Below are 21,830 nucleotides of genomic sequence, written 5' to 3' on the forward strand. Positions count from 1 at the left end.
TGCCTTATACTACACGTAATACAAAACAAATATAGGGTCACTGTTTTTACTGAAACTCTAGGTTATTACACATCTACCCCAGATTTCAATATAGACATAGAAATTCACAAAAAATTGGACGCCGTAGGTCATTTCGTCATAGAGAAAGTGTTATTCTCTTAACAGGCACATAAATGGATCTGGTTCCCTAGGCAACTACCTAAAGCTGCCCGACGTTAGTGCTGGTCCTGGATGTGTTGAATCCCCCTTGTGTGGTTGGTTGCCAAAGTTGTGCTTGTTCCTGCATGGATTTTATATAGGTGGCTGCAATGCCAAAGATTGATAAATATCCTATGCCCAGAAGGAAAAAAACACAGGATAAGTTAGGTTCTGCCACGTATATTTCATACTCAGGAAAGGGTATTAGCAGCTGATAGAGCAGCCAAGTATAACACATCCTTTACATCGATAAAAGATAGGAATCCAAGACACATGGGATGATACTGTACCTGGTCTTAAAGCCAATTCCATAACTGACCATGCTGACTTCAACTCAATACACTCATCTATACTTCAGTGCTGGCTTCTGTATCATGGTGTCAATGACTAATTGCTACACAAAATACCTTGTATAAAATATTGGTTTAATTTGGGGCACCCAACGTGCAAACAAGGTCTAATCATATAAATCTGTCCATGAACGGGTTACAATTAGATAACTAGACAACAAAATAACCATAATAGGTCCCTTAGAAATTTATAATTACAATTAATCCGCCTGAGTTTTACAACATTTAAATCTCAAAAGGCTGCTTGTGCCATGAATATCCCTATAAAGGCTCAGTGATAAATTAGAGATAATTCATATACAGCAGTCTAATAGAAAAACAACTGATCTAATCACAAATCATTTTTTAAATTCTTGCCTTCATTTAGGTACCAAATAAATATAAAATGTAAGTACGCTATTATATGGTAGGTTGCTATTATTTGCATTGTAGATCACAGTTTTCAAATATTAATGTATTGTTGCTAGGACAGATAATTGGTTGTGAAATTAACCATAGATATCATTTTATGTTAATCATCCATTTAAAAAGAAAAAAACACCCTGAACTAAATTAAATAATTTATTGACTTGTACAGGCAAACTTGTTTTTAAATGTTCTTAATGCTGTTTTGCCAAATACCATTTTTGTATTGCCAGTCATATTATGGCTTGGTACAGTACCATGACTCCATTTACAGTAATGCTGCTTAATTGTCTATTAAAATACTTCAGAGTGTTACCTGGCAGAAATTGAAACAATGATATACCATATATACTCGAGTATAAGTCGACCCGAATATAAGCCGAGGCACCTAATTTTATAACAAAAAACTGGGAAAACTTATTGACTCAAGTGGGACCCTCACTCGAGTATAAGCCGAGGGGGGCTTTTTCAGCATAAAAAATGTTCTGAAAAAGTAGGCTTATACTCGAGTATATATGGTAAAAATAATTCAATGTCTAAGCCACTTCTGTGGCCCGATTCAGAGTGGCACGCAATATCGATGTTCACATAAAATGGCAATTGCTTGCTACTACAGATGCATGCATATCCTTACAAAGTCATTCAGCAGTTAATAAATAAATAAATAAATACATCCCATAGTGTGTAAGTACAGTCTCAGAACTGATAGAGATGCACAAACTTTAAAATGTATTGGATGTTCCTGAGTGGTGACTGGAAGGTGACTTTGCAAATGCATGTTAATGGACTGTCTTATGGAAGTATTGGGGGTCGATCCTATTAACCCCGAAGGGTGCGAGTTGCCATTCGGGTGCTGTTTTCACGCTGAAAACGGCACCAGAATTAACCCTAACTCGAACCCTTCGCAGGGCCGAATTCACTGAAATTTGCTCACATCCCTATGGAGGTGCGAGCACTTTCAGCAAATTCGGCCCGTCGTAAAGTGTGCGGGGTGTCGTGAAGATTAGCACTTGGCGAATCATTCGCACCCTTCGGGGTTAATAGAATCAACCCCTATGAGTGGTTGTGTACCCAGGACCTGGTTCAGCTATGCAGTCCCAGCACTTAGATCGATATTGCAAGCTAGGATCCAACATCATTCACGCAAAAGAGCAGCTTAGTCAGCCTCAGTTTATGTAGCAGAACAACAGAGGGAGTCCACACTGCAAACATTCAAATGCACAATTGATCACCAGAGGACGGGCTTATTTTAGCATTAGTATAAAGTCACTGGTGTATCACAAAGCAGAGTTTTATGTTTTGCACCTGGTATGCAACAAAGCAATTAGCACTGGGTAGGGTAAACAAACAAACTGCAGTGAATTCTATGGAGAAAGTTTTGTACAGTGTTAACTTGTGAATATAAAAGCATTGGAGGGGAATAATTAGTATCAAGAATTTGTAAAAGGAAGATGTGTTCAAATAAAACAAAAATAAAAGCTTACACCGCATATTTTTTTTTTCGATTTTCAAAACATCTGGAGATGGGCAACCAATATCAAAACAGTTGGAATGGAATATTTAATTCATGCTGTACTTTAACTAGTCATGAAGTACAGTACGACGCATTTTTCTGGATACATTTGGTAATGAATGTTCCATGTAAACTTCCCACTATAATTTTTGTCCCAAATGGAATTATTTCTTATTATTCTCATTCGAACCATTAATCAGAATGGATTTACACTGTTAATTTTCCTTCTCTATTTATAGATTGAAATTCTGCTAAATGTGAAATTCTCAAATATAGGAACAGAATCGAAATTGAAAGTGAAGGAAACATAAACAAAGAAAGTTAAATCCAGGGGCGCAAGTTCATACCAGGTGCCCGGAGATCAAATAAAAAGTGGCACCCCCCTTGTGGTTCTGGTTTTCAAATGTGCTGATGTCATTATGACTCACCAGTGGCTCATATGGGAGAATAAAGATTCAGGCAATAAAGAATCTTTATTTTCAGCTGCTGGCTGCAAATGATAATAAATAGAACCTTGACATCTTATCAAAGTTCTTATCAGCTTAAGGTTTTGTTTTTGTGAGTCAGCATTGACTGCAACAAATATTTATGAAACCATTGGCGAAAGACATGTCCTAGTCAGCAGCTCCCTCAGTCTTTATTTCATGTTGCCCCCTTGACAGCTGGAGCCTGGGGTGGGTGCCTCCAATGTCTCTGGGAGCAATGCCACTGCTTGCAGTTGGATAAACTATGCATAGAAGCAGCGACCAATCACTAGGCAACCTGTCCTTTGTGAGATTCACTCATCTCTATTTTTTTACATTAACAACTAAATACATTGTGATTGTATTTTACTTCTTCCTTTCCTCCTTATACTTTAGATTGTAAGCCTTTGTCTGCAGCCAGGGCCGGATTTGTGCCTAGGCCCGTGAGGCTGACATTCAGGGCGGCACCAATCAAGGGCAGCACAGCAGGCTGACATTCTTTTAAATAGCAGCATGGCAGAGCAGGTGGGCAGCGGCAAGCGACAAGCGGCGGCGCCGCCACCGACATGATTCATCATATGTCGGCGGCAGTGCCGCTCGTCACCCACCGCTGCCCACCCGCTCTGCCATGCAGAGTACATCACCGGCTATCTCCGACGGTCCCCCTGCGCATCCGGCTCCGCCGCTGGGTGAGCTGAGCTGAATTGCCCATGCTCACTGCCGCTGGCAGGAAAAGCAGCTAGGCTGAGCAGCGCGAACCTCCCTGCAGTCAATGTGAAAGAGACTGACTGAGACCCCCTCCGTCCGGGTCCTCCAGTTAGCAGTCCAGACTGCTTTACATTTTTTTGAATACAATACAAAATTATGGTGGGTCAGCGCTAATAATGAGGGTTTTTTTCTGATAATGGAAAAATCTCACATGAGATGATCTTCTGATCCCAAAACAAAGTCCAGTGTTCTTTCTTCCAAGTAGTTGTCCCGAGGGTATGCGAATAAAAGATAAAAAAAAAAAAAAAAAAGTACATATAGTGAAGTACGTCTGTATATTTGCAATCAGAAAAGGGGATGAGGTTTCTTAAAAAGTCCTGTCCTATGGCCCTTGTGCAGATGATTTCTTTTATTGGGATCACCACGTGTGTTGATTTCAAAAGCTGGTGCTTACACTCAAGCTTACATAAAGGAGTTGCTACCCCCACATATAACGGTTTCTTTACACAGGTATGGAATCATCAGACGGCAACCAATACGAACAAATGATGCTCACTTGTATGCTTACATAAAAGACATCGATCCACTCTCATCAAGGTTTCTTTTCTTTGTTCTTGAAAAAACGGCTTCTCAAACCCGTTCAATTAAAATCCAAAAGGTAATATTTATTGACATTTAATAAGACAAAAGAATATATATATACACACCAATGGATAGCTGGTGCCAGATGTAAACACAACACACCCACCGAGGATGAGATGGAATACCCGGGAAATAATACCTCTGGGGGGTAGTTGTTTAAGGCTACCAGTGTCTCCAATGGATAGGTCAATATAAAAAAATAGACACCGCACCAACGCGTTTCGACCTTTCCTAGGTCTTTATCAAGGTGGTGTCATTCCTTGCTCTGCTGGGGTATAAATACCCATTTCTCAGTGAGACCAAACAGATGGGCGTCTCCTCAATTAACATTAATTATCTCTTTAGTGCACCAAAATAATATCTAATATGACTGAACAATAACTGTAAAATAGATACATGAACCCACAATATATACATATAAAAAATGATCCTTTAAAATAAATTTATACATTCAGCTAAACGTGGACCGGAAGTCCTAATATGGGCATAACCTCCTCGAGGTATCCGTTGGTGTAACCTCACCAGATGAAGTATGGGGTACTAGAGTCCATACAATAGGTTCCCCCCTCTATGCGGCATGCATCACGTAGAACCTGGTGTGTAGCGTGAGTGCAACTACCACGTAAGTGCGTTCCAGCGGCGGTGGAACGCAGCGCCATCTTAGATCGCGTCACGTGGTCTATCAATGACACGCACGGCCATCTTTATTAATCAGCGCTGTTATACGAATATGTTTCCTATTAGGTGGAACGCAAACAGCTACAGGTGGAGTCACGTGATGTATAGCTGACCCGCTAAGACGTGGGTACAAAATATCACAATGAATATGCACATCATTTGAAAAAATGGAACAATTCTAATATACATCCACTATTTATACCGACGGGCAATGTATGCACATAACAGTATCATAAAATTATACTAATCCACAAAATTACAATAAGATGCTGGGGGTTCTCTGACATCATAGTTGCAGTCCTAAGGGGAAACATTATAACTTGATAACTGTATATACGGGTCTGATAGTCACAAACCACTTATCACATTGTTATCATTATAAATTTAACAAAACCTCATCTAGATGTAAAATGATAGATATGGCAAAACCTATATGTACATTTTAAGGAGTCCTGCAAGAATATCCCAGCGAATTTGTTACAGAAACCATTTAAGTTCGAAATCCCCATTTAAACCTCTTGGGGTAAGGGTGCTCATGTTATATATATATTTCATTTCAGTTTGGGCGAGTGCAGTATCACAGCCCTTCTGGCGCCAATTGCCCCAAACCTTTTTGATCCCTATAACTTTAATGATATCATCCGTGGAGCAATTGTGACTATTCTTAAAATGCTCAGACAGGTGGTGTTTCTCCATGCCTTTTTTAATGTTCCTGGCATGTTCTGCCCATCTTTCACGTAGGGTTCTTGAGGTTTTTCCTACATACTGCAGGCCGCATTTACATTCAATCATATATATGCAGTTTTTGGAATTGCATGTAATGAATTCCTTAATTTGGTAAATTGATCCATTGGCTGTAGAAATCACTTTTTCAACTTTTGTAGGTGTCTTCTTATGGATCTTGCACATAGGGCAAGTTCCACACCTATGGAAGCCCTTTGTCATGATACGGCCTGATCTTTTCTCCGGAGCTGCACTTTTAACTAAACATGTTTTTAGATTGTCCGCCTTTCTGTAGATGAACTTAGGCTTTTCTTGGATGTGTTCTTTAAGTAAAGGGTCTCTGACTAAGATATGCCAATGTTTTCTTATGATCTTTTCTACTTCTTTATGTTGAGTATTATATTTTGAGATGAAGGACATCGCTGGTTTTATGTCTTCCTTTTTCTCTTTATATTTCAACATCGGGGCTCTATCTTTTTTCATTAGAGTTGTGATGGTATTAATGATGTTTTTTTCCTTGTATCCCTTTTCCACGAACCGTGCCATCATTACTTGTGCTTGTGTTTCAAAAACTTCTAGTTCCGAACAGTTCCTCCGAATTCGTTGTAGCTGGCCTGCAGGAATATTCTCCAACCACAATTTATGATGGTTACTGTTCACTGGGATATAGGTGTTATTATCTGTAGGTTTTGAATAGTTCCTCGTGTGTATCTTGTTCTCTTTAATATAGATGTTAAGATCCAGGAAATGTATATCCGTTTGGCTAATATTGAAGGTTAATTTGATGTTCCATTGGTTTATGTTTAAACCTTCACAGAAAACCTTCAGGTCATTTTCATTGCCCCTCCAGATGAACAGGATATCATCTATATATCGCTTCCATATTAAGATGTTATCAATATATTCATTATTCTGCCAGATGGTATTTTCTTCCCACCAGCCCATGAATAAGTTTGCATAGGCTGGTGCAAATTTCGTACCCATGGCTGTGCCCTGGACTTGTTTGTAAAATCTATCTTTAAACCAAAAAAAATTATGGGTTAATATGAAACCAATTGCTTCTATCAGAAACTTTCTTTGTGTCTCTGGAGTTCCTCCTTTTTCCAAGAAGTGATTCGCCGACTCCATTCCCTTCTGATGGTCAATGATAGAATATAGTGATCCCACATCGGCTGTTACTAGGAAATCCCCCTCTTGCCAGGTTATGGTCTCTAAGACATTAATTACATTTATCGTGTCTTTTAGGTATGCCTGTATTTTGATGACCTCAGGTTGTAATGCATGATCCACAAACTCGGATAAATTGGCAGTGATCGAATTTGTTCCAGCCACTATGGGCCTTCCCGGGGGTTCCTCCTGGTTTTTATGGATCTTAGGGAGTAAGTAAAAAACCGGAAGAGATGGACTTGGATTCATAATAAATTTGGCTTCCTTTTCTGTGATTATTTTTTGCTCTTTATAGCCTATAATCAAGGTTTGCAAGTCTTTTATTATTTTGTTGCTTGGATCCCCTCGCAGCAAACTGTATGTACTCCTATCGTTCAATTGCCTGAGGGCTTCTTTTTCGTACATACCGCGATCCATCAAGACTATACTTCCCCCTTTGTCTGCCGGCTTTATTATTAAGTCTTCTTTTCCTTGTAGAGACTTAATTGCCTCCCTCTCTTTTTTATTCAAGTTCGGCTTTTTAGGCCATTTGGGGGTTATCTTCTCCAGGTCTTCGCATACCAATTTCTGAAATGTCTCCACATAACATCCTTTTGCAAAGGAAGGGTTGAATGTGGACTTCGGTTTAAATTCTTTCTCGACTGTGGTGGTATTTTGTGATGCTGGATTCTCTTTGTCGGCAAAAAACCTTTTCAACGCCAATTTTCTTGTGAACTTTTGGACATCAATGTAGGTTCCAAATTTATCTATGCGGTTGTCCAGTGCATATTTTAAACCATGATTTAACACCGATCTTTCTTCTTGGTTCAATACATGAGTGCTCAGATTAAAGATCCTGTTGTCACTAATCTTTTCTGGGCTTTCTGTCGAAATGGTGTTTGTCGATACTTTTAGTTTTCCCAAACGTTTCTTTCCCCCTCGTGTCCCTCTTAAGTTCTTTTTCTTTTTTGTTGTTTTATTCTTAGGGGTACATGTCACATTCTGTTCCTTCTTCTCCTTCCTAGGTCTAAAAAAGGGGGGGAGGTCGGATTTCGGTTGTTTGTGTCTGTATTTTTTCTACTATTTTGATTTCTTCAGACACAAACAACCGAAATCCGACCTCCCCCCCTTTTTTAGACCTAGGAAGGAGAAGAAGGAACAGAATGTGACATGTACCCCTAAGAATAAAACAACAAAAAAGAAAAAGAACTTAAGAGGGACACGAGGGGGAAAGAAACGTTCGGGAAAACTAAAAGTATCGACAAACACCATTTCGACAGAAAGCCCAGAAAAGATTAGTGACAACAGGATCTTTAATCTGAGCACTCATGTATTGAACCAAGAAGAAAGATCGGTGTTAAATCATGGTTTAAAATATGCACTGGACAACCGCATAGATAAATTTGGAACCTACATTGATGTCCAAAAGTTCACAAGAAAATTGGCGTTGAAAAGGTTTTTTGCCGACAAAGAGAATCCAGCATCACAAAATACCACCACAGTCGAGAAAGAATTTAAACCGAAGTCCACATTCAACCCTTCCTTTGCAAAAGGATGTTATGTGGAGACATTTCAGAAATTGGTATGCGAAGACCTGGAGAAGATAACCCCCAAATGGCCTAAAAAGCCGAACTTGAATAAAAAAGAGAGGGAGGCAATTAAGTCTCTACAAGGAAAAGAAGACTTAATAATAAAGCCGGCAGACAAAGGGGGAAGTATAGTCTTGATGGATCGCGGTATGTACGAAAAAGAAGCCCTCAGGCAATTGAACGATAGGAGTACATACAGTTTGCTGCGAGGGGATCCAAGCAACAAAATAATAAAAGACTTGCAAACCTTGATTATAGGCTATAAAGAGCAAAAAATAATCACAGAAAAGGAAGCCAAATTTATTATGAATCCAAGTCCATCTCTTCCGGTTTTTTGCTTACTCCCTAAGATCCATAAAAACCAGGAGGAACCCCCGGGAAGGCCCATAGTGGCTGGAACAAATTCGATCACTGCCAATTTATCCGAGTTTGTGGATCATGCATTACAACCTGAGGTCATCAAAATACAGGCATACCTAAAAGACACGATAAATGTAATTAATGTCTTAGAGACCATAACCTGGCAAGAGGGGGATTTCCTAGTAACAGCCGATGTGGGATCACTATATTCTATCATTGACCATCAGAAGGGAATGGAGTCGGCGAATCACTTCTTGGAAAAAGGAGGAACTCCAGAGACACAAAGAAAGTTTCTGATAGAAGCAATTGGTTTCATATTAACCCATAATTTTTTTTGGTTTAAAGATAGATTTTACAAACAAGTCCAGGGCACAGCCATGGGTACGAAATTTGCACCAGCCTATGCAAACTTATTCATGGGCTGGTGGGAAGAAAATACCATCTGGCAGAATAATGAATATATTGATAACATCTTAATATGGAAGCGATATATAGATGATATCCTGTTCATCTGGAGGGGCAATGAAAATGACCTGAAGGTTTTCTGTGAAGGTTTAAACATAAACCAATGGAACATCAAATTAACCTTCAATATTAGCCAAACGGATATACATTTCCTGGATCTTAACATCTATATTAAAGAGAACAAGATACACACGAGGAACTATTCAAAACCTACAGATAATAACACCTATATCCCAGTGAACAGTAACCATCATAAATTGTGGTTGGAGAATATTCCTGCAGGCCAGCTACAACAAATTTGGAGGAACTGTTCGGAACTAGAAGTTTTTGAAACACAAGCACAAGTAATGAAGGCACGGTTCGTGGAAAAGGGATACAAGGAAAAAAACATCATTAATACCATCACAACTCTAATGAAAAAAGATAGAGCCCCGATGTTAAAATATAAAGAGAAAAAGGAAGACATAAAACCAGCGATGTCCTTCATCTCAAAATATAATACTCAACATAAAGAAGTAGAAAAGATCATAAGAAAACATTGGCATATCTTAGTCAGAGACCCTTTACTTAAAGAACACATCCAAGAAAAGCCTAAGTTCATCTACAGAAAGGCGGACAATCTAAAAACATGTTTAGTTAAAAGTGCAGCTCCGGAGAAAAGATCAGGCCGTATCATGACAAAGGGCTTCCATAGGTGTGGAACTTGCCCTATGTGCAAGATCCATAAGAAGACACCTACAAAAGTTGAAAAAGTGATTTCTACAGCCAATGGATCAATTTACCAAATTAAGGAATTCATTACATGCAATTCCAAAAACTGCATATATATGATTGAATGTAAATGCGGCCTGCAGTATGTAGGAAAAACCTCAAGAACCCTACGTGAAAGATGGGCAGAACATGCCAGGAACATTAAAAAAGGCATGGAGAAACACCACCTGTCTGAGCATTTTAAGAATAGTCACAATTGCTCCACGGATGATATCATTAAAGTTATAGGGATCAAAAAGGTTTGGGGCAATTGGCGCCAGAAGGGCTGTGATACTGCACTCGCCCAAACTGAAATGAAATATATATATAACATGAGCACCCTTACCCCAAGAGGTTTAAATGGGGATTTCGAACTTAAATGGTTTCTGTAACAAATTCGCTGGGATATTCTTGCAGGACTCCTTAAAATGTACATATAGGTTTTGCCATATCTATCATTTTACATCTAGATGAGGTTTTGTTAAATTTATAATGATAACAATGTGAGAAGTGGTTTGTGACTATCAGACCCGTATATACAGTTATCAAGTTATAATGTTTCCCCTTAGGACTGCAACTATGATGTCAGAGAACCCCCAGCATCTTATTGTAATTTTGTGGATTAGTATAATTTTATGATACTGTTATGTGCATACATTGCCCGTCGGTATAAATAGTGGATGTATATTAGAATTGTTCCATTTTTTCAAATGATGTGCATATTCATTGTGATATTTTGTACCCACGTCTTAGCGGGTCAGCTATACATCACGTGACTCCGCCTGTAGCTGTTTGCGTTCCACCTAATAGGAAACATATTCGTATAACAGCGCTGATTAATAAAGATGGCCGTGCGTGTCATTGATAGACCACATGACGCGATCTAAGATGGCGCTGCGTTCCACCGCCGCTGGAACGCACTTACGTGGTAGTTGCACTCACGCTACACACCAGGTTCTACGTGATGCATGCCGCATAGAGGGGGGAACCTATTGTATGGACTCTAGTACCCCATACTTCATCTGGTGAGGTTACACCAACGGATACCTCGAGGAGGTTATGCCCATATTAGGACTTCCGGTCCACGTTTAGCTGAATGTATAAATTTATTTTAAAGGATCATTTTTTATATGTATATATTGTGGGTTCATGTATCTATTTTACAGTTATTGTTCAGTCATATTAGATATTATTTTGGTGCACTAAAGAGATAATTAATGTTAATTGAGGAGACGCCCATCTGTTTGGTCTCACTGAGAAATGGGTATTTATACCCCAGCAGAGCAAGGAATGACACCACCTTGATAAAGACCTAGGAAAGGTCGAAAAGCGTTGGTGCGGTGTCTATTTTTTTATATTGACCTATCCATTGGAGACACTGGTAGCCTTAAACAACTACCCCCCAGAGGTATTATTTCCCGGGTATTCCATCTCATCCTCGGTGGGTGTGTTGTGTTTACATCTGGCACCAGCTATCCATTGGTGTGTATATATATTATTTTGTCTTATTAAATGTCAATAAATATTACCTTTTGGATTTTAATTGAACGGGTTTGAGAAGCCGTTTTTTCAAGAACAAAGAAAAGAAACCTTAATGAGAGTGGATCGATGTCTTTTATGTAAGCATACAAGTGAGCATCATTTGTTCGTATTGGTTGCCGTCTGATGATTCCATACCTGTGTAAAGAAACCGTTATATGTGGGGGTAGCAACTCCTTTATGTAAGCTTGAGTGTAAGCACCAGCTTTTGAAATCAACACACGTGGTGATCCCAATAAAAGAAATCATCTGCACAAGGGCCATAGGACAGGACTTTTTAAGAAACCTCATCCCCTTTTCTGATTGCAAATATACAGACGTACTTCACTATATGTACTTTTTTTTTTTTTTTTTATCTTTTATTCGCATACCCTCGGGACAACTACTTGGAAGAAAGAACACTGGACTTTGTTTTGGGATCAGAAGATCATCTCATGTGAGATTTTTCCATTATCAGAAAAAAACCCTCATTATTAGCGCTGACCCACCATAATTTTGTATTGTATTTGCTTGTATTGACAGGACGATAACCCCTGTAGGTGGGTAGGCTGCTTATTTAAAATTGCGCAATTGAAAACATCCCTTCTTTTGTTCTTACATTTTTTTGAGGTGGGCTACAGTAAAATTTGTATGTAATCTATCTATCTATATATATATATATTAGACTTATACCTTAATAATGATTATATTAAAATAGGGGGGGGGGGCGGCCAAAAATGTTGTGCCTAGGGGTGGCCTGACCCCTAAATTCGCCCCTGTCTGCAGCAACATCTATATAACTGCTACTACCAAAGTAATATTTGTCAAATGACAAAATCTGGAAATCTAATATTACTATTCTTTTATCTTTATTCTGAAGGTTGGTGGCTATTGAGTTGGCAAAGCTATCATTGAACATGGCACCAATTTTAAACAGATTTTTTTTCATATTGTATTTGCTTTTTTTGCAATAATCAGAGTAAATAATGTGTAATTAATAGTTATGTTCAAAATATACAGACTTGTACAGATTATGCTGCTGAACATCATACAATGAAGCCGAATGACACAATTGTGACAGAGTTTGATCTCGCTGGTCTGTCCTCTGACCCAAACCTTCAGCTTCCTCTCTTTGTCCTCTGCTTGTCAGTGTACCTGGTAACATTGCTGGGCAATCTTATGATCATTGTGATAATTAGGGTTACTCCAGCTCTGCAAACACCAATGTACTTTTTCCTCGTGAATTTATCCTTTGTAGACATTTTCTATTCATCAACTATTACCCCCAAAATTATTGCCAACATTCTCTCTGTAAACAAGACAATTGCCTTCACCGCTTGTGCAACACAAATGTTTCTGTTCATTGACTTAGCAAGTTCTGAAGCGATGCTGCTTGCTGTGATGGCCTATGACCGGTATGCCGCCATATGTAAGCCTTTGTATTATACAACACTTATCAGCCATGCAAGATGTTATCAACTTGTCTGTTCAGTTTACACAGTAGGATTTCTTAACTCATTCATACATACATATTTTGCATTTACCTTACCATTCTGTGGGTCACATCATATAAGTCATTTCTACTGCGATCTGCACCCCATCTTAAAGCTGTCATGCAAAGATACATTTCTTAATGAGATATTCTTATTTGCTGTTGCTGGTTCTATTGAAGTCGGTTCTTTCCTATGTATAATGATATCATATGCCTTTATTTTATTACCATTATTTAGGATTGGCTCTTTCAGAGGTCGGCTTAAGTCTCTTTCTACCTGTATCTCTCACTTTACTTGTGTAGCCATGTTCTACTGCCCTGTATTCTTCATGTATTTACGGCCAACTTCTGCATACGCAGGGGACCAGGACTGGGTGCTGTCTCTGTTCTATACAGTGATCATACCAATGCTGAATCCCATCATCTACAGCTTGAGAAACAAAGATGTAAAACAAGCTTTGGCAAAGCTAAAATTTAATAGTATTTTCATATTATTTAAGATAAACTGAGAACGTAAAGCAGTTATAGATAACTTGGGCAGGTGCTTCCACTGCAGTGCATTACTGACGGTTGTCAGTTACCTTCTATAAAAGAGTACTGTAAATAAGGACAGGCAGAGACCCATCTGAACTACCTATTCATTGTCAACGCTTAACAATTGTTTTTGTATCGTGACATTTTCAAAACAGGATATTTTAATTCATGTCCCGCTATTTCTGAAAACAACATACACGTGTCTTGATATCTTAGATATCTGTAAGCATACACATATGCTCAGAGCTATATTGCAGACAGAATACTGCATAACGCCATTCTGGAAGGTGTTATAAAAAATTCATTAATTAGGAATGGCATTCCTGCAGCACCTAAAGATTATGATGTTTAACGCGCTGAAGTTTAGATGAAAATATGGTTTCTGCTGTAAATCGACAGTGATCATCTTGAGAAGTCTCGTTGGATTTTCAGGGTCCTTATAGGAGTCTCTTGTCACTCTTTCTGGGTGGGCATACCTTCCACCAGATGTTCTGCTCTCGGTTTGTCCAAAGAGAGTGATAAGGAGAAGGACATCAAATGATTTTTACAAAATTAGAAAAATTTGAAAGAGATTAAAAAGGTTAAAAAATGGCAAGACATATTAAGAAACATTAATATCCAGTTATACTCTGGCTACTCCTGAATTTATGAGGCAGCCCTATATAAAAATATACATCTTTTTAGCTAAATCATTTTATGATAATGGATGGTATTTAAATGGGCATGACGGACCTTAAACCTTTTGGTTAAGGGTACATTTAGCTACCATACGGTCATTTATATTAAGTATGCTGGTTTTAGTTATTAGCTTTAGAAGCTGTTTTTAGTAAAATATAGTAATATTAGGGGTGGGTTTGAACATGGTGAATTCATTATTTATAATATGGGTGGTCAGGGATATGCCACTTTTGTAGATGTCCCTCTCTCTTTTCCCTTTTGGTTTGTTGATCTGTTTTTGGTGAAATAATCGCAGTCCAGTTGCTTTTTCAATGAAATAGTATTTAGCATTCAGTACACTGTGTAAGACTACTTCCCTACTGGGGTCAGATCTCTGTTTCTACTACATGTACAGATCTAATGTACAGATCTAATCTTTAATTATAATAAAAATAAAAAAGCTGACCTATTTTTAAACGCCATACCGTTGTCTGTGTTTTTATTTTAGATGAAATACTGTGCATGTACAACACTGTACAACACTGTACATGCCTGTGTGCAGCTGTGTGAAACCTTAAGATTTAGGGTGAAATTTAATAGGATGCAATTTTTAGTAAGGTTCTGAAATCACATCATATCGCATGTTTTCAAATCACAATTTATTTGAAGAAATTGACTATTTAATGGATTGCAAATTTAGGTAAGATAAATGTGATGCAATAAAGTGTGAATTTTAGCGATGAAAATGTGCAGACAGCATAGGGTTCCCCCTCCTGAGTATAACCAGCACCAGGCTCAAAGAATCGGTCCTGGTTTTAGAAATTCCGAAAAACATAGGGAATCCCCAGGATTTCTGCAACCAGCATCAGGCTCAAGGCCTGGTCCTGGTACCCTAAAAAAGGGTGATAAAATGACTAGGGGGTCCCCGTATTTTGAGAACCAGCACCTGGCCCAAACAGTCAGCAGACTAATACCACAGCCAAGGGAAACCTTTTCTGTAAGTCCCCCCAGCCAAAGCATTAACCCCTGGCTGATCAGCCCAGGCAGGGACCATGGGGGTGTGGGAACCCCCTAAAGAAGGGGTCCCCCCTCCAGGATTCCCCCTGCCCAGAGCGGTGGGCACTGGGCTGATGAATGAAGTGTTAAAAACTAGAAATATCTATTTTAAATGACTCGCAAAGCTGCGGAATTGGCAGTTTTGCGAGTCAACCAGAATCAACCCCAATATAAGTACTGTACCTTGCATAGTTTAGAGGTTGTCATTGTCCTGTTGGAGGAGAAAAATTGGCTCCATTCAAGCACTGTCCACAGAGTATGGCATTGGGTTACAAAATGGAGTTATAGCTTTCCTTATTCAAAATCCCTTTTACTTTGTACTGTACCTTTTTTTATCTTAGTTTACCAGCACCAAAGCAGCCCCAGACCATCACATTACCTTCACCATGCTTGACAGATGGCATCAGGCACTCTTCCAGCATATTTTCACTTGTTCTGCATCTCACAAATGTTCTGTGTAATCCAAACACCTCAAACTTCGATTTGTTTGTCATAACACTTTTTTCAAATCTTTTGCCCATATTAATCTTTTACTTTTATTGGCCAGATTCAGGTTTTTCTTTGCCACTCTGCCTAGAAGGCCAGCATCCCAAAGTCACCTCTTCACTGTAGACGTTGACACTGGCATTTTGCGGGAACCATTTAATGAAGCTGCCAGTTGAGGAGCTTTGAGGCATCTGTTTCTCAACATGGAGACTCCACTTGGCTTCTTGCTCAGTTGTGCACTGGGGCCTCCCATTTCTCTTTCTCATTAACAATGTATAGAGTGTATTCCTGATAAATTTATCTTCATTGTAAAAAAAATTTTATTTTCTTTAAAAAATTAGGAAATTTGACCTCAAACGGTAGTGTGTGTATGTATATATACTGGGCATTCCCATGGGCGACACCCAAATCCGCCGCCCCACACCCCCAGCCCGCATCAGTCAGTGTGAACTATACAAGTTGGTGAGTCCGTTCGCCCAGGGACCCTGAATTATGCGCATGTGCAGATTAAAAACATTGCGCGGACAAGCAAACCAACCAAAATGACCCCCAAAGAGTGAGGAGGGTGATTTGCTAGGTGTGAGCAGAAGAGGAGTTGACAGTGGCAAAGAGGCAATGGGGTTTTGAAGACAATTGGGGGCAAAGACAATCGCTAATGGTTGGTCCCTGTTTCAACACTTCAAATCCCTAAAAAATCTTTCAATTTCTGTTGCTTTAAAGGGTGGCTCGACAAATCACTGCAGTGTGGCCTTTCCCATTTCCATTAAGAATATCTGTAACCTAGATTTTGCACCCAACATAGCTGCTTCACCTGGACCTGTAGCTGTTGTTGTGACCCTACTCTGAGTGTTAGGATGCTGCAGTCACCAAATTTAGTGACAGCTCTTCTAGGAGTAGATTATTCATCTCAGGGTAATCCTACTCTATGTGCCCAAGATGGCTGAGTAACATCGTACCTTGTGAGGGTGGAATACACAGCCGTGAAAACTATTATCCAATATGCCTAACCCAATCCTGCATTATGATTACTGTGTGCTCAAAGTGTTTTTTTTATATGTCTATGCGCCTTCTCTATAGCTGTATCCTAATGGTCCTAATTCACTAGGTCCTAATTCACTAGGGATCGGAATGGCCTAATTCAGCCTGTTCCAATGTTGGGAGTCTGCGCATGCAAAAGCGCAAATTTGTGCATGTGCAGACCCCAGCAACTAACGGCTTTGGCGAGTTACACACTCGCTGGGCTGTTCATTGCGTGGAGCATCCATTTTCACTGCTTAGCAAGCCTTACAGAATCATCCCCTATGTGCAGTGTTTTTCATATCTGTAAAGCGCCTTGAAAAATATTATTTTTCTTCTTCTTATTATTGTTATTATTGTGCAGCACTGCAATGTGGCAGCACTGAGGATGATGTTTATCTGCTTCCATGGCTGGCCTGGGTGGCTTTAAACAGCAAATCACAATTCACAATATGCCAAACAGTAATGCACACAGTTCACATTCTACTGAAAAGTACACCCATCATTCATATTACAGTACGCAAACAATAGTATTCACAATTAATATCATACCAAATAAGAGTTCCCACAGTTCACACCATATGGTTATACAATGGCTTTGAAGTAATAATAGACCCTATCCTTCATTACATTAATTACACTACAATAATTACCGTACATTAATGTACCATATGATGTATCATAATGCTAGGATAAAGGAGCCACATCAGAGCCAATTAATGAAGTAATTTCCTGACAGTTTGTGACTGGCTGTAACTAGGTTTAAATATCCAACTTTCGACACCCTGGGCCAGAGGCGTACTGTAACTAGAACTTTGTGGGCGCCATAGCAAAATTTCTAATGGCCGGCAATGCCCATTACGCATTATGCGACACACTGTAATGCCCCTTACAGAATATGCTACACACCACAATACCCTTACACATTATGCAACACACCGCAAAGCTGTTTACACATTATGCAACACACTGTAATACCTTTGTACCATCTGTGACACCCTGCAAGGCTCTATACACAAAATGTGACACACCGCAATACCCTTACACCATATGCGACACACCCTAACACATTATGAAACACACCGCAATGGCCATTACACAATATACAACACACCGCAATGCCCCTTAGACAATATGCGACACACTGTAATACCCTTACACATTATGTGACACTGCAAGGCCCATTACAAACTATGCCAATAGTCACAGCCTGATATGATAAACACATTAAGAAAAAAACACAGAAACTCAGATCAACATATAAAAAAAAAAAGTAGATAAATCATTTTAAAATGGTGCTGCTACATGTTTATATCACCACCAGCACCACCAGCAGCAGCCAGCCGGACTTCACCCATACTTTCTGTCGAGGCCACACAGTGAGCTGTCAGCGTGGGCAAGTCTGCCATGCAGGATGAGGGGTGGGCATCCTGCGCATCACTCCTCTCCATGTTTGGGCTTCACATGGTGACAGTACCCCAGCCCCCTTGCGGCTCCTTCTGCGGTCACTCAGTGGCGCACAGCGCCAACCTCACCAACCCCGCCAGCCTCCTTTCGCATGCTGCTGCCTCTCGCCTGACTACTATTGCCGGCGCTGCACGGAGCTACCCCCCGCCCATCTCCTTCCTCATTGTACAACCCCCAACTGGCTTCTTACTTGCCGTAGTGGAGGCGCGCTGAAGCAGGCGGCCGCAGCAGCTTTATTATTAAATTATTTAATTATAAAGCTGCCGCAGCCGCCTGCTTCAGCGCGCCTCCTCTACGGCAAGTAAGAAGCCAGTTGGGGGTTGTACAATGAGGAAGGAGACGGGCGGGGGGTAGCGCCGTGCAGCGCCGGCAGTAGTAGTTTAACTACCGAGGGTGCAGGGGACTGCTTGCTGTCCTCGGGCCCCCCCGCCGCCGGGCCCCATAGCAGCTGCACCCCCTGCACCCTCGGTAGTTCCACCACTGCCCTGGGCCAAATGTAATAGGGTGAGAGTTTCAGAAAGTGGGAGATTTTGGCCGAGTTTTTCCAATTTTTTTTAAAGCAGCAATCACTTACACAGAAAAACCAGGTTGATTTTGCCATGTAAGTGATTGCTGCTTTAAAAAAAATGTGAAAACTCTCACAAAATCTCTCACTTTCTGAAACTCTCACTCTATTACATTTGGCCCCACATTTTTTTCTTATGCTAAAAAGCACATGCATAGTAACTTCGTACATCCTGCGCATGCGCTGGCCCAAGCCTCCATGGGCTGCCTTTGCAGCAGCCCTCGGAGGCTTAATCAGGTTCCCGGTACTTCGCATGCGCAGAACCCATTTTGGGGGCTGCTGCACATTTGCGCATAAAGAGGTATCCCGGAGGGTGGGAACACCTCCCAATGGGACTACCTTGAGCAACTGGCAGGTCGGAATTCCAATAGGAAGTCACTGCCAGTCACATTGAAGCCAGAGCAGTCTCACAGACTGCATCTGGCTTCACTTTAGGCAGAGACAGGGGCGGATTTTACCTATGGGGCTGCAGCCCTGCAGCCCTGCAGCCCATAGGGAAAAACCGCCACTGCTTTCACCATTCTGTGCAAACACCAAAACCATCTTCGCCCTCCTTCGACAAATCTGGTTATGCTATGAAATCAAATGCTTCGCTAGTAGGTTCCTTAGGGTCATTTGTTAAAGTGTGGGGTACTTGATCCTATAATATTGCTGTCTATACTCACTTCCATTCATTTGCATGTTCCCTCTCAGGTCCTCATTTTCCAATTCTGTCGAATTTTTCCAATGTTTACAGCTGTTACTCCCAGGTTACTCTCCCTTCTCTGCTTCTCTCCTCTTTATTCTCTCCCCCCCCCCCCCCCCCCCCCACCCCCCACCCCCCACCCCCCTCTCTCTCTCTCTCTCTCTCTCTCTCTCTCTCTCTCTCTATGGGGGGTATTCTGATGCAATTGGAAAGGCACAATCACTCTCAGATGGACAAAACCATATGCACTGCAGGTGGGGCTGATGTAACATGTGCAGATTGTCCACATGTAATCAGATATCCACGAGGGATTGCAGCAATAGCTGTAGAGATACTGGCTGACACACAACTGCCTATACTTGATATGATTAGACCATATATCCATAACTGGACTTGACTGTTTTAATGTTTTTTTTTTTTTATTGTACAGTACAGTATGTACAGTTTTTTCCCTTTTTTTTATATCTTGTATTTTCTTTATCTGTATTGTCTCAGCAGTGTTTTCTCTGTGATATTAGTGTATGATTGTAGTGTCATTCTTTTTGAGAAACCAAAAAAAAAAAAAAAATTTAAAAAAAAAAAAAAACATGTGCAGAGAGAGTTAGATTTGGGTGGGTTTGTACTTCTAACTGATATCTATATTGCAGTGTAAAAATAAATCAGTCAGTATTTAACACTGCACAGAAACAAAATAACTCACCCAAATCTAACTCTGCACATGTTACATCAGCCCCACCTGCAGTGCATATGGTTTTGTCCATTAGAGAGTGATTGTGCCTTTCCGAGTGAATCCGAGTCTCTCTCTTTCTCTTTTATATACTTCACAATTAAAATTTGGAAAATTGTTTACCAAGTTGTGAAGTTCTGATCTTTTTATGCTTGACTGCTCTGCATATTTTTTCTAGTTCTTATTTGCATACCACTTTCTCCTACATGGGCTGTTTTGATTGTTTTTATTCTGCTTTTCATTTCTTGTTTATGCTAAATTGATTGAGAAACTTGTGTTTCCTGCCTCTCTGTCCAGACTGCTGAGGTAATCAGTCATTTCTGCCTTGTTTCGTTATTGTTGATTCTTTCTAAAATCTCCTCTAGGGGAGAGCATGCCGTATATCTTTTGATTTATAATTGTGCTCAAATAACATACACATCTTTCTGAGGAAGCCGCCAATTTGGAGACGGAGAAACGTGTTAAAGGAGATCCACACAGGTGCCGACCCCACTGCCAGGGTTAAGAGCTACAATAATCCGGATTAATCTAAATTTATCATAAGAAGCACCTATAACTATTGCTTTTTTCTTGCTATACTATATTAATCAATTTGCTTGTGCAACATCTTTTAAAGCAACAGCTACAATGAAAGCAATATTAGTTTTTTATTGTCTATTTACCAGCCGATGATTTGTGTGTGATTTGTATAATTGTATTGTGAATATTAAAAAATATTTTTTTTTTCCAAAATATTTTTATTGAGCCTCACATATCAGAGATAGATAGAACAACACATCCAGTCCTGGATGATAGCATCAAATTGACAATATTGAGGATCAAACAACTTTTAAATTTTTTTAAACAATTCACTATATTCATAATGGACAGAGCATTTCTCAATCACATGTAAGACAATATTGCTAAGAATGTTTTGTCGAGAATAACTGACGGATATAACTGGGATGAACTCCCATTCCGTTCATTTGAACATATCATTGGGACAATATAGTGATCAAAATAACTCAATACCTATAACATAAATGAAAATAATAAAAATGAAAGAATTAAGTGTAAATAAAAGTCTATAAGTACTTAAACAGTCTGGTCTTACCCTAACATGGCGGGTGACCAGAATTTGCATCAAAGTGCCTGCCCAGCGGCCGTCCCGGACCACCGACCCATCCATGGAGAGATCCAGCAAACGCATAAGCGACGAGGAGAAGAAAGGTTAAAGATATAAAATAGAAGAAAGAATGAGGTAGTAGAGGGATAAGTTTGGAGTATATATCGGCCGATATCTAATAGTTTAATTTAAGGTGATAGGTGGAGCATTCTGCAGGAGTTGAAGGGAGTACCAAGATGTGTTTTGGAAGCAGCCTTGAATGGCCTGCTTGGTTCGAGAAGGGAGGGTATGAATAAATTTGTTCCAACAGGCGAATAGTTTTGGGGTTAAGAGTTCTTTATGGAGTGATGTCTCAAGCCAGTCCATTGTAAATAGGAAAAGGAGTCGTGATGTTGCCATGTCTAGTGTAGGAGGCGAGGGTTGTATCCATTGTTGTAGAATTGCCTTTTTACCCACTGCCGAAAGCAGCACAATCAGTTTTTTTATCGTTTTTGGATATGGCAGACTGGTCGGCTATATGTCCAAATAAT

At 39.9% G+C, this 21,830-nt stretch overlaps 1 protein-coding gene across 1 annotated transcript; it reads left to right on the top strand.

Moving 5' to 3' along the window:
- The first annotated feature begins 12,562 nt into the window (after nt 1-12,562).
- LOC146073022 (olfactory receptor 5AR1-like) lies at nt 12,563-13,510 on the top strand. The gene has a single exon (XM_083180197.1). The coding sequence runs from the start codon at nt 12,563-12,565 to the stop codon at nt 13,508-13,510; it is 948 nt and encodes a 315-aa protein (XP_083036323.1).
- The last annotated feature ends 8,320 nt before the right edge of the window (nt 13,511-21,830 follow it).

This window comes from Crinia signifera, chromosome 4 (genome assembly GCF_055691185.1).
Source record: "Crinia signifera chromosome 4, ASM5569118v1, whole genome shotgun sequence".
Taxonomy (NCBI): domain Eukaryota; kingdom Metazoa; phylum Chordata; class Amphibia; order Anura; family Myobatrachidae; genus Crinia; species Crinia signifera.